Source organism: Eriocheir sinensis, chromosome 35 (assembly GCF_024679095.1).
Source record: "Eriocheir sinensis breed Jianghai 21 chromosome 35, ASM2467909v1, whole genome shotgun sequence".
NCBI lineage: Eukaryota > Metazoa > Arthropoda > Malacostraca > Decapoda > Varunidae > Eriocheir > Eriocheir sinensis.
The window spans coordinates 14,256,035-14,272,305 of NC_066543.1; the positions used below are offsets into that span (position 1 = coordinate 14,256,035).

The 16,271-nt window shown below is 43.9% G+C and overlaps 1 protein-coding gene and 1 long non-coding RNA gene across 2 annotated transcripts in view; one reads left to right on the forward strand and one right to left on the reverse strand.

The window, feature by feature from the left end:
• The window catches only part of LOC127007457 (uncharacterized), a 196,161-nt gene that overhangs the window by 60,027 nt on the left and 119,863 nt on the right, over positions 1-16,271 (forward strand). The gene's annotated exons all lie outside the window — the stretch shown is intronic.
• The window catches only part of LOC127007456 (neural cell adhesion molecule 2-like), a 164,989-nt gene that overhangs the window by 20,824 nt on the left and 127,894 nt on the right, over positions 1-16,271 (reverse strand). Inside the window, exons 6-7 of the mRNA XM_050878499.1 lie at positions 4,848-4,992; positions 136-266 (exon numbers count right to left, since the gene is read on the reverse strand). Of these exons, the coding sequence (XP_050734456.1) occupies positions 136-266; positions 4,848-4,992 (276 nt within the window). The remainder of the gene's footprint in view (positions 1-135; positions 267-4,847; positions 4,993-16,271) is intronic.

The window sequence follows — 16,271 nt, forward strand, 5'->3', positions numbered from 1 at the left end:
TTTTTAATCTCATTCGTGTTTTCTGACCCACCATCACTGATCGAATAATTTACTCCTCCCTCCTGTCCCTCCTTTCCTTCCTTCCCAATTTCATCCCTCATTCCTTTCGTCGCTCCCTGCTTCTCCCTCACTTACTTCGTGGTACCAGGTGATGGAGGTGGCGGGGGGGTTGGCTATCACGGAGCAGGTGAAGTACACGTCGTCGCCCTCCTTCAGCAGCCCCGGGTTGAGGGAGCGACCCAAGGATGCCTTCACCTCGGGCGGGTCTGGAGAGGAAGGAAAAGAAGACGTGTGACTTGATGTTAATGAGGTGTGTCTTATAGGGTTCTCCAGGATTAGGTTGGGAATGTAAGTGTCTCAGGGGTGTTGTAGGGTTGTCTATTCCTGGGGCGAGGCTGGAGTGTAAAACAAGAGTACATTCGGCGCAGTGTTGGGCTAGTTTTAATTGCAGGTTTTCTTTGTCAGTTGTGGTTAGATAAGGTGTCTAGAGATGAATGTTTACAGCCTTCAACCGGGAAGATTTGGGATGGAATTTGGTCTGTCTTATTAGTCTTAAATTAGGTAAGGTATCTTAGAGAATTACATGTTTAGTCATCAAGAACAGGTTCGAAGAAGAGGAAGATTTTTTTTTTTCAGTATTGTTTTAGTCTTGTTGGGATCTCTGGTGTTAAAGTGGATGTAAGGTTTAGGGAGTTTTATGTCGCGTCCTCACTTGGTGCGAGTCCGAAAAAGGAAGAACAGGTTATTTACTCAATATTATACCAGGTCACATGTTTGATGAAACTCACCTAATATACACGATTCGTTTGTGTAAGGGGAATTTAACTTTTCTGCCTTCCTTTGCTTGCGCTTATATCATATCACATTCAAAATCTATTTATCTATATGTATGTATATGTGCGTATGTGTATGTGTTTGTGTGTGTTTGTGTGTGTGTGTGTATATATATATATTAACTTATTCTCGTCTGTGACAGAAAATAAAACACGAGTGAAAATGCGTGAGTGTATGCAAAACAGCCATTGATGGTATTGACGGATGGGACGCATTTGTCTGCTGTTTGAGGTCATCCATAACGGGTGAGCCACGCATTAACGCCGCGGCCCAGGTGTGCGGGGACGGGTGGTGCTGTGCGGGGACAGCCGGCGAGTGGCTGGTGTGTTCGGGGTTTTAGTGATGGCGATGGTGAGAAATGAAATATGTGGCTGATATTGGTGGTATTTTTCACACTTTGTTTTGTTAATAGTATCCGTTGGTATTGCTTTTCTTGTGACTGATGTAAATAGCCTCCCTTCTATAATCTTCTTCGCACACCTTAGCCCTTCAGTGTGTCTTGAAGATCATTACCATTACTTATCATCACTATCATTATTACTATTACTACGTACTTAGCATGGAAAGGAGGCTGTCACGGAGACTTGGCCGGAGGAAGCCCCGGTTTTGACGTCGTAGGATTACCGAGGCGACGCTCCCCCCGTCGTATGCCCCTGTTGATTGATTGATTGATTGATTGACTGATAACGAAGAGGCGAATTGCGCGTCAAATTTAGAGTTTAATCTTGACAAAACTGCAGTCATACGCTTCGGAGTTCACCGTGCCTCATGAGCATCGGGGTGACAGACAAACTGAAATATTTACACTCGTCGATCGCGTCTAGTCCACGATGTTTAATAATGCCTGCGGACCGAGCGGATTGTATTACTGCACTTCATCAATTCGTAATATTTTTAAATAATTTTCACAAGTTCCGGGGTTCACGCGCTTTCGAATGATACGCTTTGCAGTGTCATATATACGAGACTTAGTGAAGGGGAAATCCATGTGCACGTTCGCTTGCTTGCTCACTTTCACGCACGCACAAAGGCAGGCACACAAGCTAACTCACACGCTCACACGCACGCAGACACTCACTCCTGCTCATATCTTATTATTTGCATCGTGTATATTATCAAGAGAATATATTTTTTTTTCTTTTTCTGTTCCTAGTATTACTGTTGTATGTCCATTCTTTGCCGTGCAGTGTTTCAGCGGCCGTCCCTTTGTGCGTCGGATAGCGTTAATGGAAGGAACCGTCCGCGCGGGGATGATCTTTCTTGTTGCAGTATTTCCAACCCCACGAGTTTCTGACGCACTGTATTGTTGTTGTTGTTGTTGTTGTGTGTGTGTGTGTGTGTGTGGGTGTGTGTGGGTGTGTGTGTGTGTGTCCTCCGTGCTCCTCCCGTCCTGCCCAGGGAAGCTCAGTCAATGTAATAAAGTCTTAAGGAAGGATTACGCGGCGCATCACCAAAGTCGTTCCTTAATTGCTCTCTACAGACGTTATAACGACGCACCTGTTGTTTGTGTGTACGTGTGTGTGTGTGTGTGTGTGTGTGTGTGTGTGTGTGTGTGTGTGTGTGTGTGTGTGTGTGTGTTGCCAGTTTTGTTATTATGAAGAAGGATGATGTCGCCTATTGTCCTGCGCCTCACAACCACTCTCACTCCCACACCCTCGTGCCTCGTACCCTTTGCCGCAGCCTCCGTTAGGGCGACACAGGCAAGAGAAATTAATCTATTCACAGAGCGACAATTATTGGAGAGAGACAGAGATACAGAAGACGTGGAGGGAAGGGGAGAGAAGTAGAAGAGAAGAATAAGAAGGAATAGAGAATAATGGTTGAGACGTAGTGAAGAAATAGAGATAACAGAGAGACACAGAGATTCGGAGATAAAGAAATACAGAAGATAAGTAAAGTAGAAGAAAAATTAGAAGAGAAGTATAAAAAGCCAACATGTAGCACTATGAGGTATAATATTATCTTGATTGTTTAAATATACACAAAGACATCACATTAATCCGCAGCAGTAAAAAGCAATTAATCCGTAGTGTAAATTCAGCATACTAATAATATTTCTACATTAATCTGTATACGACAAGATTATTTTCTCATTTTTATTCTGGTCAGTGAAGAAAAAAACTTCACTAGAGGACATTTTCACGCATGATATGAACAGCAAAACATGACTTGAGGGGCCGTCATGGTTTTTGAATCTGGTAAAGGTCATTCGAACTTATTTTGGTGTTTTTACGCGAGCAACAGTTTTTAGCGTGTAAGGGCGAACGGGGCAGCGAGGTAGATTTTGCCTCTCGATCTCGAATAATGACTGACATAGGGGAAGAATTGGTGCTCTTATATAACCTTACAAGTGATGAAGGATCTGCACTACTGGGGGCGAATGAGCCTTTCAACACACACCATCAATATACTCCTCTTTGATGTTCTTTGTGGCGGAGTGTTTGCCATCGTTTTTATTCCGCCGGCATGACGCTCTTAATAGTTTTTGCGCGAAGTCCTAGTGCTTGGTGGGCCGCTTATGGCCAGCCGCGGCCTCTTCATGAACTCCTAAACGCTCCTCGTGCCTGATGAAGGACTCCTGGCGGCCGTTACGAGCATCTTGGGCCCCGAGCCGCCGTGTGGTTAAGGCCGGCTTTTCCCTTCGCCGGGTTAAGTGTCAAGAATCACCAGCGCTTAATAGGATATGAGCAGGTGTTGGCGCCGACCCGCCCTCGTTATCTGTGCTGTGGCCGTAGTCATGATACTTTTTTTGCTCCTTTCTCTCAGTTTATATTTTTTTACGGACTTCCAATCGCCTGCACAGCTTCTCATGACGTTGGTGAAGGGGGTGAGGGTGCTGGTATTGGTGGGGGGGGCTAGGGGATGATGGTAATGGTGGGGATGGGTGAGGGGTGATGGTGGTGGTGGGGAAGGGGTAGGGGGTGAATATGGTGGTGGTGGATGAAAAGATGAGACTTCGTATACCTAGTTTAATCTTCCCTCCTCTCACGTAACTCCTTCCATCCTTCTTTCAATCGCCGGCGTCTATTTTTAGATCCAAGTTAACTTTTCTGACCTCCTCATTTTGCCATTTTTCTCTCCTTCGACTGTTCTCCTTTAAAGTTATGAACGTATACTATTTTTAGCCCTCCCATTCTTTTTTTTTTCTTCGTCCCTCTCACTTCTCCTCGTGCTACTAATCATCATCATTATCATCATCTTCCGAGTCTTTTTTATCCTCCTTATCCTCTTCCTCCTCCTCCTCCTCCTGAAAGCTCTTAGCCCCCGCCCCGCACTCATTGTCCTTGTACCACGTTGCTGCTTCTCGCTCCTTCCTACTTAACAAGCCAAGTTCTGCCTCTTCATCGCCAACGCCTCCCGCCCTATCCCCGCCTCCTCTTGTTCTCACGCTGCTCATTTTTTGCTTTTCTTCTCTGTCTTCTCCCAATTCACTTTAATTAATCGCCCTTTTCTCCCACCCTTTGTTTCTTCATCCTCTTTTTTTTCTGATGTGGCTTGGGTTGTTCATTCTCGATTCATTCATAAGAGGAGCTTCATCGTAATGTGTTGACAATGAGAAAGTAAGACCAGAAGGAAAAGTCATAAGCCGCTCTTACTGTACAGGAGAGGAAGAATGTTTGGCGCCGATGGTTTGGGAGAACTTGATATCTCACCGTGGTTCAGGTGAGAGGCTAGATGGAGGAGGGAGGGAGGGAATAAGGGAGAAGGAGGAAGGGACGGAGGAGGGAGGGGGGTCAAGAGGGGGAGAGAAGGGAAGGGAAGGAGGGGAGAGTGGAAGGCGGAGGGTCGCAGGGAAGGAGAGGGAGGTATTCAGAACTACTTACTAATATGTATCACAAAGTAGGGTGGCCCAGATGTCTAAACTCGAAGAGGACGATGACCGTGGCGGAGTGAGTTTTTGATTACCAGCTAATGGTAATACAACGCTACCAAAAAATACCAAGTGGGGTAGCCCGGATTCCTAAACAGTCAGGTCACCAAGCAAACACTAGGAAAGGGGACTGGACACTCACAGAGGACGGTGAGCGTGGTGGAATTTGTAAGCGGCGTGCTGGGAGCTGCGGGGTTGGCGGCGCGGCAGGTCACCATGGCCCCGTCCTGCGCCCTGCTTACGTTCACGAGCAGAGTGGAGCTGGTCACGCGGCCGTACACCGTGTTCTGCGGGAGAGACGAGAACAGTTTACCCAGTGCTACCATGGGAGCGAAGATGGAAACACACACACACACACACACACACACACACACACACACACACACACACACACACTTAGAGAGACATAGATAGGTAGACAGAAAGGTAGAGAGAAAAACAGACAGACAGACTAACTTACAAACGGACATACAAACTTACACGCAGGTAGACTGATAGACAGACAGACAGACAGACAGACTTACAAACAAGCTTACACACACACACACACACACACACACACACACACACACAGACAGCGGTTAGTTGAAAAGTCATAGAACTGAAAGAAAACCAATCATCGGGCCGAACAAACCTCCCTAAAATATTGATACGTGCCAGTACGAAAAAGTACAAAAAAATGTCTTTTAAATTTGCCTCGTGTGAAAGGCAGGGAAACCGTGTAAGGTGGAGGCGGAGGGAGAGGAAAAGTGTGAGAATGGGAAAAGAGCGGCGATCACTTTGCGTTAGCCAGACTCCCTCACGTCACTAGCATGCAAGAGCTTCCTGGGCGAGAGTGAGGTGTGTTTTTCGTGAGTGAATTGTGTGTGTGTTACTGCTTCTGTAATGGATGCTGAGAGGGGAGGGAAAGGGATCATGGAGAGGTAGAAACATAGATAGATGAGTAGATTGTGAGGAAGATGAATAGATAGATAGGTAGATGAATTGATAAATAGGTAGATTAATAAATTGTGAAGTGGGTGGATAGATACGAGTAGATAGATATGCTTTTTCTTCTTTGGTGAACGCTGGAAAGGGGATGGAAAGGGATCATTTAGAGGCTGAAAAGTAGATAGATAGATTATGAAGCAGATGAATAAATAGGTTGATGATTAAATTGTGAAACAGGTGGATAAGTAGATATGCAAATGGATGGATCATATGCAGAAAGGATAGGTAATGGCTGATAGTGTTTAGTACTGTAGGTGTGTGTGTGTGTGTGTGTGTGTGTGTGTGTGTGTGTGTTTGGATATATAAGTGCGGTGGATGCCTGTGGGAGAGAGAGAGAGAGAGAGAGAGAGAGAGAGAGAGAGAGAGAGAGCCCGAGAGAGGACTCATATGGGTGGCCCTGGGGGCCCTAGGCTGTGGGCTGGCTGGGTCTGCCTGTGTGCTGCCGTGGGGGTGCGCACGGGGTGTGGGGTGGGGTGTAGGTGTTGGGGTGGGGGGTGGTGGGGAGGGGGAGGGTGGTTTTTTTTTAGGGGTAATAATAATAATAATAATAATAATAATAATAAACTTTTATTTCCACTAAAAAGTGGTTATTCTAAACATCTAAATATACATGGTAGGTTAGGTTAGGTCTCTCTCTCTCTCTCTCTCTCTCTCTCTCTCTCTCTCTCTCTCTCTCTCTCTCTCTCTCTTTACTCCCTAAGACCCCCCCCCCCCCCACACACACACACACACGCATCAATCCGTAGGTACATCACGTAAGGCTCCACCACTTTTTTATGGTTTAGCGGCGACACGACTTCGATCTCACCTCAACACTGTGTACGTGGACGAGTGGCGGGAAAGCAGAACCTCTTCCCTTCGCTACTCAACTCTTCTCATCTTGTCAGCGTACTCTTCCTGTGGGGGTGGGGGGAGGTGGAGCCAGTGTGTGTGTGTGTGTGTGTGTGTGTGTGTGTGTGTGTGTGTGTGTTTTCTCGCTTGTTTTACCGTTTTTATTCTTTGTTTTGTTCGATAGATTCAGTATTCAATTGCGTCTGTCTTTGTTCTTTGCAAGCGTTGTAGTAGGAATCCGTAGGTGTATTTCATTGTATCTTTTTCCTCTTCTTTATTTTCATTGGTTTGTATTTTCACCGCGGAAAGTGAGTGCGATGGTTTCCTCAACTTGTCATTCATGATTTCTGTACACACGGGAAGCTTAGTGATACAACAGTTTCCCGCGGTGAGACTTTCTGGTGTTATTTATTTACTCAGCGCGATTCTGATGTTCCTAGTTAGCCTGCGCATTACAGTAATCTAGGTATTACCGTTATTACTCCCCCACATAAGCGTCTTACCTTTTAACAGCCTATCATTTCTTCTTAGTGCGTTTTCTTCGCCGCTAAGAGCTTTTAATGTTTCCTCCCTTAAGGCTCTCCGAGAATTCAGGTTTAAAAATGTTTTCTATTCCGGGAACGTCGCATAATAGTAAAATTCGTCCGTCAAAAAGATAAGAGTAGAACGGTGAGAGCAACAGACCCCAAGGCCTTCCGTCCGTCCCTCCGAGGCTTGTGTTGCCCGTAGCTACTTTGTGGGAGGAGAAAAGTCGAAAAGGGCAGTTCAGATTCTCTCTCTCTCTCTCTCTCTCTCTCTCTCTCTCTCTCTCTCTCTCTCTCTCTCTCTCTCTCTCTCTCTCTCTCTCTCTCTCTCTCTCTCTCTCTCTCTCTCTCTCTCTCAGCTTCTCTAATTTTCTCTATCTGTCTAGTTTAACAACAAAAGGACAAATAAAGACCGTATCATATCATTCATTTCATTAAAAAGTTTTGACTGTTCCATATTACACAGTTTTGCGAAAGGAAGATTAATTCATTTACCTATAATTCTGAGGGGAAAATAATGTTCCAATTTAGGACCACTTTTTTATAATATCAGCACTTTGTCTTGTTAACTGCATCACTTTTTTGTTTACTTTGTTTAGCCTAGAGGCTCGGTTTTACACACACACACACACACACACACACACACACACACACACACACACATAGAGTTGACCACAGTACTTGCGGTGCCATGACTGTATTCACCAATCAATTAATCAAACACACAATAAAATAGTAACAAAAACGGCATCGTTGAACGCAAGAATGACAAGATTTTTAACATTCATAAATGGCACCCCGACGATCGGATGAAACATATGCCCTGCTCCCCGTGTTGCTGCATGATGCAACGCTAGGTGCTGGGCGCGCCCTACTCACGTAACTCGTCCTCGTAAGCGTCAATACGTATATATTAAGGTTGTAAGTAAGGATTCAGAAGTATATGGGTGGTCGGTAGATTAGAAACTGAAACGTCCATCCAAATAAGCAACGGTATTTTTGATAGTCTGTAATCCCTTGTCAGTTTAATTAAATTGTAAGTATATTGTTGCAGCTAACATAATGCAGAAGAAAATCCGCATTGGTCGACGAGGATGTATCCCAGACAAGTTTCTGCGGCCGTCTCACGTTCCTCTTAACAAGGAAGGAAAATTTTCCCCTCACACAAGTTGCTTATATAACCTGCTTACTCAACCCACCATCACACCTGACCACTCCCTTCATCTGAGTCAACCTTACACACACACACACACACACACACACACACACACACACACACACACACGCACATGCACGCACGCACGCACGCATTCACTTAAGTAGACCTCATTTCTTGTGTGGGGAGAACATTGTTAGAGGAGGTCGTTTACCACTGATCCTCTCATTTTTTGGTCTAAAAGTGCCTCCACATCACGTGAAATTGTGTTTTTGTATACACATACTCACTTATTTTGCTTTTCTTTCAAGTAATTCATTGATAACTTATCACTTTTTTTCGCAGTCTTTTACATAACTTGTCAGAGGAATGTTCAAACACAGCTTGTTCCTTCATGGCACGGTCACGCCGGTGTGATTATCCAGCCACTGTGGCCACGCAGTTCAAGACAGATGGATATAATATATTCAGCTTTTATCTCAAGACATAATGTAGTAATTTAGTGTTCAGTATTTTTTGTTTTGTTTTGCAGTTAATAATCAATGAGTTATATATTTCAGTTTTAAGAATAGGATGAAAAAATGAACTACATGTTCTCACAGTTTATGAGCATAAATAATTCTTTCAGAGCGACAATTTGAAATGTTATTGTGACTTTTTCTCTCAAGTTAGAGGATGAGCTGCAAGTGTCGATATTGGAAAGGGAACAGGTCGAAGTCACGGTACACGCCTTCGGAAAGGAAAAGGATAAATCCGGCCATGTATTTGTCATGAGTTCGCGGCTCGGCGTGACGTAAGCCGCGCGCCGCGAGAGGACACACTCGGCCGCCAACTTGCTGTGCTAAAAAAAGGGTTTTGTATAAATAAGAGTCGCCGCAGCGGTGCTTTGTGTGATAAAATTGCTGGTTGGTCGTCATCTGTTGGCGGCTTAGCCTGTCCCACGCGGGGTCGGGGACATGCAACTCGGCGGCCCGGCAGTTGTAAAAACACGTTTCATATAAACAAGAGCAATATAACCAGTGCTTTTGCGTGATAAATTTTTATTAACAGATGTCAGAGTTATTGCCTCTGATTCGTAGCTTATTGCAATTTATTCAGCTTTACGGTCATCGCAACTAATTGTTGAGTGCTGAAAATCAATTTCACTAACTTATCATCACTAAAGCTGCTCCCTCGCCAGCACGCGACGCGGACAGGCACGGCCGAGAGATAGCGGCACAGACAGGCTTTCTGCTGCCACCGCTTGAAACATATCGTTCTTCTTTGTAATTACAGGAAAATATAGTTGATTATATTCTTTCACTACTCTTATGTTACTTTAAAAGCTGGCTGTCAACACAGTCCACGATGTGCGTGTGTGTGTGTGTGTGTGTGTGTGTGTGTGTGTGTGTGTGTGTGTGTGTGTGTGTGTGTGTGTGTGTGTGTGAGCTGAATGGTTCTCGACAGCCGCCCTCCAACCCTGCACACGAAGCCTGTTTTTTGTATTTTTTCACCTGCCGTCGGGTTTCGTTAGTTAAACCGGCTTTTTTCATCAACCTTTCTGTTCCTAGTTGTCAGTAGTTTTATTTGCATTCGACAATCCTTTGTACTGAAGCCAATATTTTTTTCAGTAACTTGCTCGTCGTTATTTTTTTTTTTTCCAGTCCTGGTCTGCTGTGTGGTGTAGGCAGGACTTTTTTTTCCTCTGATTTCCCAGTGGAGTGTTTTAAGATATTTTATTCGTCCAGCCCAGCCTCATTCTCTATCTCCGTCTCACGTTATATATTGTAGACAACTCTTCTGTTCCGGAAATTCAGCGGCCACCATTTTTTTTTTTTTTCAGCTAAAGGGAATTTTTTAAGATTCTTTTGAAGTGTAGGTATTAAAATCAACTTTACTATTGCATAATTCGCATATTTGTCTTTAGTTATCTGCACGTTTTATATATATATATATATATATATATATATATATATATATATATATATATATATATATATATATATATATATATATATATATATATATATATATACGTTACTCATAACATATACATTGTCACTCCCTGATTAAAAAAGTAAAAGTAAAAAGATGCCTTCAAAATCAGCTTTAATATATATAATAATCATATATATATATATATATATATATATATATATATATATATATATATATATATATATATATATATATATATATATATATATATATATATATATATATATATATATATATATATATATATATATATATATATATATATATATATATATATATATATATATATATATATATATATATATATATATATATATATATATATATATATATATATATATATATATAAAGTTCTTATAATATACTCATTGATCTAAAAAAAAGTGTAAAAACTATGCATGAGAGAATGTAACGATTTTTTTTTTCTTCCAATCCAAAAAGGTGTCGTAATTTTCAGCCTTACCACAAAGCCGTTTCCAGCATACCAGATTATCGTACCCAGAGCCTCGTATTTTCCGGCTTCTGACCCATAGCTATTGCCAAAAAAACATCAGTACTCAACGATTTTAACGATACTTATAAATGAATCTCGTTATTGAGCTGAGAACGACAATCGGGCAACGTTGAGTCTTTAAAAGCGTTTCTCGTTCGCTGTTTCCATGTAATCGTTAACCACACAACAGACACTGCTCGACCTCTACCGCTCTGGGGACACAAAAAGATCGTTTGCCAACCTTCTTTTCCCCCGCTAATTAACTCTCTTCTGCGGCTCCACGCGACACTTGGATGGGAAAAGTTTGCGGGGATGTTTGATTCTCTCACGCCGGCATTCCTAAGCCGTAAAACCCTCCCGAAATAGCCGCCAAAACTGTTCGTATTGAGCGGAACGGCAGACGCATGGAAAGGCTACTGCTGCTGCTGCCTCCCTTCCCCTCACACGTGGCGCCTCCCCCGGCCTGAAGGAGGGAGGAGAGAGGGAGAGGAGAGGAAGGATCGTGAAAGAAGGGAAGGGAAGTAAACAGGGGAGAGTAAAGGGAGGTAGAAGAGGGTAGATAATGGAAGAGAGGAAGTAAACAAAATGAGGGAGTAGAGAGAGAAGAGAAGGATAGAGAGAGAAAGCTGGGAAGAGAATGAGGAAGGAAGAAGAGGATTGAGGAGAGAAGTCAAAAACGAGATTGAGGAAGGGGAGGGTAGATAGTGAAAGAGGAGAAGGGAAGGGAATAGAAGGAGAGAGAAAAGGGAGGAAGAAGAGGGTAGATGGTGAATGAGAAGTAAACAGAATGGGGTAGGAAGAAGAGGGTAGAAGAGGGGAAAAGAAATTAATAGGAGAGAGAAGAAAGAGGAAGAAGAGGAGGTAAATGGCGAAGGAGAGGAAGAGAAGTGAACAGAAGGAGGGAGAAGAGAGGGAAGGAAAGGAGGAGAGATGATAAATGAGGGGGAGAGAAGTAAATCAGAAGAAGAGAATAATAAAGAAAACAAGTAATAAAAGGAAAAAATGGGCAGTTGAGGAAAACAAAATTGGTCTGAAGGAAGAATGAGAGAGAGAGAGAGAGAGAGAGAGAGAGAGAGAGAGAGAGAGAGAGAGAGAGAGAGAGAGAGAGAGAGAGAGAGAGAGAGTCACACCGTAAAACACACACCACATCATAAAAATAAATAAAAGTAGGTAAAAAAGGAGCCGTAAAATAATGGAACTTTTTGGGGGCGAATGGACGTTTTCAGCAAAGTGTTAGTCGCCGTAGCTTCGTGTTTATGTATTTTTGCAACCTTCATTTTATTCTCCCTACACGCGAATTTTGCAACATTTTTCACCCGCCCGGCAAAAATTTCTGAAGTAATATTCGCCTCTTTTTAGCTGCAAACCACATGTCGTTCTGGTCGCGCCACTGCAGTAACTTGTTTTATATGTATCCTTTTTTGGGGGGTGGGTTTACGTGTGTGTGTGTGTGTGTGTGTGTGTGTGTGTGTGTGTGTGTGTGTGTGTGTCATTGGGTCATTTCATCAGTTCTCTCTCTCTCACTCGCTCGCTCAATCACTCACTCGTTCACTCTTTCGCTCACTCAATCACTCACTCGCTCACTCACTCGCTCACTCACGACGTTTAAATAACATATGAGTAATCGTAGGAGACCCAATATAAACCCTACACCGTGTATCTCCTCTTTCTCCTCCTCCTCCTCCTCCTCCTCCTCCTTCACCTTCCTCTGTTAAGTCATTGAACCTGAAATTTTACTTCCCGTAGTTTTTAGCTCTTCTCAACTTTTTTTTTTTTTCGTTCCTGGCATCTGAACTCTTGCTCTTTATTTTTCGTTCTCTAATACTTCTTCTCTCCTCCTCCTCATCCTCTGAAAGTTAATCCTCGTCAAGCACCTCCTCTTACTTTTTTCCTTTTTTTTTTGTATTTCCTTTTCTCATTTAATATATTCCCATTTCCCTATTTCTCTTTTAGTTTCCTTTCCACTTTTCTGTTTATCTTCCATTCCTTTTCCTCTTGCTATTCCTCCTCCTCCTCCTCCTCTTCTAAAACTATACTTCCTCTCTTTTTCTCCTCCTCCTGCGTCTTCTCCTTGTCTTACTTCTCCTCCCCTCCTCTTCTTCCTTCTCCTCCTTTTCCTCCTCCTCCTCCTCCTCCTCCTGCTTAACGTAAACCACTGTACATCTCATACACAATTAACAAGTTTTAACGTATATTTATACGACTTCTTGCTTTTTTTTTATGTCTGTGAGGAGGAACAACAGGAGGAAGAACAGAGGAAGGAGGAGGGAGGAGGAGGAGGAGGAGGTGGTGGTGGTGGTGGGGGTGGTGGTGTTATTGTTGTGCGAGACAACATTCTCTCTCTCTCTCTCTCTCTCTCTCTCTCTCTCTCTCTCTCTCTCTCTCTCTCTCTCTCTCTCTCTCTCTCTCTCTCTCTCTCTCTCTCTCTCTCTCTCTCACTCTCTCTCTCTCTCTCTCTCTCTCTCTCTCTCTCTCTCTCTCTCTCTCTCTCTCTCTCTCTCTCTCTCTCTCTCTCTCTCTCTCACACACACACACACACACACACACACACAGGAATCGCTTTAAAATTATTCCTGACTACTTCTACCCTGACCACCACCACCACCACCACCATCACCTTCACCACCATCATCACCTTCACCACCATCACCACCACCACCGTTATCACCACCACCATCACCAGCAATATCAGCACCAATTACTAATACACCAGCCATCGACGCCACCATTACCACGATTGCCTCCACCATTACCATTGATAATAACGCCACCACCTCCAGCGACATACCCGCCTCTTGCCTTCTCACGTGACTACCACCAACAACCATTACCACCATTACCAGTTACTCTTTTTTCTCTCCCCTCCCTTTTTTCTTTCTCTACTACTACTTTTTTTTTTTTTTTTTACAACAAAGGAGGCAGCTCAAGGGCAACAAAAAAAGAAAACAATAATAAAAAAAAAAAGCCCGCTACTCGCTGCTCCTAAAGTAAAACAAAAGAGGTGGCCGAAAGGAAGATCAAATACAGGACTGCTACTGGTATATTTCTGAATCTGCTTATACTGACTACTACTACTACTACTAATAATAATAATAATAATAATAATAATAACAATAATAATAATACAGTAAATGTTGGTGCTGTAGCCGCCATTAGTTTGCCTCTGGTAATACAATACGCTGCCCCAACATGTAACCGTATTGTCCAATCCACACTATGCACTAATAACAAAGGCAACAAACACCCTGCATACCCCGGACACTCGGTACAGGATTTCACTAAAAATAACACACACACACACACACACACGGTGACCCCTTGTGGCCGGCTGGGCGTCCGCCTCGTCGGCCGCCGTTTTGGGGCTGTTAAGCTCACCTGGCAAACACAACAACGCGCCTCGTAAAGTCTCATTTGCCCTCGTTATTTGCTCGTACCTCACCATTACTGCTTATCAACCCTGATGAGCCGCCCACGACCGCCTGGCCCGCCGCCCTCCTCCTCCCCTTCGTCCCTGTTTCTTTGTTTTCCTTCCACTCGCCTCCCCTTCATCCCCTCGTAGTCTTCCCTGCCTCGTGCCGTGTCCTCTTGCCCTGTTTTTCGTCTGTCTCCTCCCTGCTCATTATTATTATTGCCATTATTATTATTTTGATTCATGAGAAGGCATTAAGTGAGAATCAAAACTTTATATAGGTCCAGAGCTCCCTCGATGAGCAGACATTAATATAAGAAGTAAAGAAAGGAAAAGAATGAAAAAGAGATATGGGGCCATCCTCATTCCGTCTTTTCCGTGAATTTTTCCCATTCCTAATCGCTCTTCTCTCAGTTTTTCTCCCATCCCCTTCCCATATTTATCCTCATTTTTTTTTCTTCGTCTAATCTCCCTCTTTTCCGTCTTCTGTACTCCTTCGTCCCTGCTCCTCTGTCCTCTTTTCTCTCTTCTCTTCCTCCTCCTTCTCCTCCTCCTCCCTGTTTTCCTTCCACTTTTCCTCCCAATCTTCTCTCCTCTCTGCTTCCTGTCTTCTCGCAACGCTCTTCCCATTTTCCTTCCCGTCTCGTCCACGTCCTCGTCCTCCGATTTCAAGTCTCCTTCGTGTTTCTTCTTTCATCCCCTCCGCCCCTGCCTGCTCCTCCTGCTCCTGCTCTGATTTTATTTTTGCTTTCTCCGTGTGTGTCTTTTATCTCTCCTGCTTCTTCTTATCGCTTCGTTTTATCTCTCTCTATCGTCAGTTACTGCATGTTTCTTCTTCACTTTTTTTCTTCTTTCACTCGCTTTCATGTCGTTTCCTTTCTGTTTTTTTTATTTTCTTGTTTGGTGCTGTTTCTCCGTTTCTTGATGTTCGTGACCCCGTCCCTGGCTCCACCTCTCCTGCTCCTCCTCCTCCTCCTTCCCCCCTTCTCTCTTACACCTTCTTATATCTTCTTTCCTTATCTCTTCCTGACGTTTAGCTTCTTTGTTGTTCTTACCCTTCGCCCTATCCGTGTCACAGAGATTAATGTAAATGTAAAGAGTATGCAGGTGTGAGGGAGAGTATTGATGTAATGAAAAGAGTAGATAGATAAACAGGTAGATGGGAGAGAGAGAGAGAGAGAGAGAGAGAGAGAGAGAGAGAGAGAGAGAGAGAGAGAGAGAGAGAGAGAGAGAGAGAGAGAGGTCAGTAATCTCACTTAAAGATGACGGTTGGGAAAGATCAAGGGCAGTGGCATGTCAGCCTTATGGAATGTGTTCGCGTGTGTGTGTGTGTGTGTGTGTGTGTGTGTGTGTGTGTGCTTGAAATAGATGACTAAAAAGCAGATCTCACACACACACACACACACACACACACACACACACACACACACACACACACACACACACACACACACACACACACACACACACACACACACACACACACACACACACACACACACACACACACACACACACACACACACACACACGCATCCTCTACTTCACTCAAACAGTTTCATTGTTCCTAACTTGTGTCTTTGGCGTCGGTGAGCCGTGAACTTGTCCACCATTGTCTGTCCGCCGACGGCCTTGCTGGGAGGGGAGGGAGTGGCGAAGGAGGGGGCGGCAGCTTTTTCTAGGGCTTAGTTGGTGACTTGTTGAGGGAGCAGAGGCTGGCGGCAAATAGAAGTCCCCTGTACATAAAATCCAATCGCTGTGTTCCTCTCACCTGGCAGGAATGTGTGGCCGCGCGGTGTTTGCAGCCCCTAGATGTTGTGTGTCTGTTACCTGGCCGTCCCTTTGTCCCGTGGTTACCCGAGTCACTTTTTTTTTTCTCCACGGACTGCTAGCGGGGTTGAAATAGATCCCAGTGGAGGTGTGTCGGGTGGTGACGGATGCTCATGTTTGATTCTGAAGGTAAATTTATTCGGTATGTCGTGTGATATTGCTCTTTTTTAGTGCTTGTCTGTACCGAATAGTAGTTTGGAGTGGAGTCTGAGTGTGATAACAAAAGCATAACACCTTGGATGGCTTTAATAAGTTATGTCGGGCGGTGACGGATGTTCATGTTTGATTCTGAAGGTAAATTTAGTCGATATGTGGTGTGATTATGGTCTTTTTTAGTGTTTGTCTGTATCGCATTG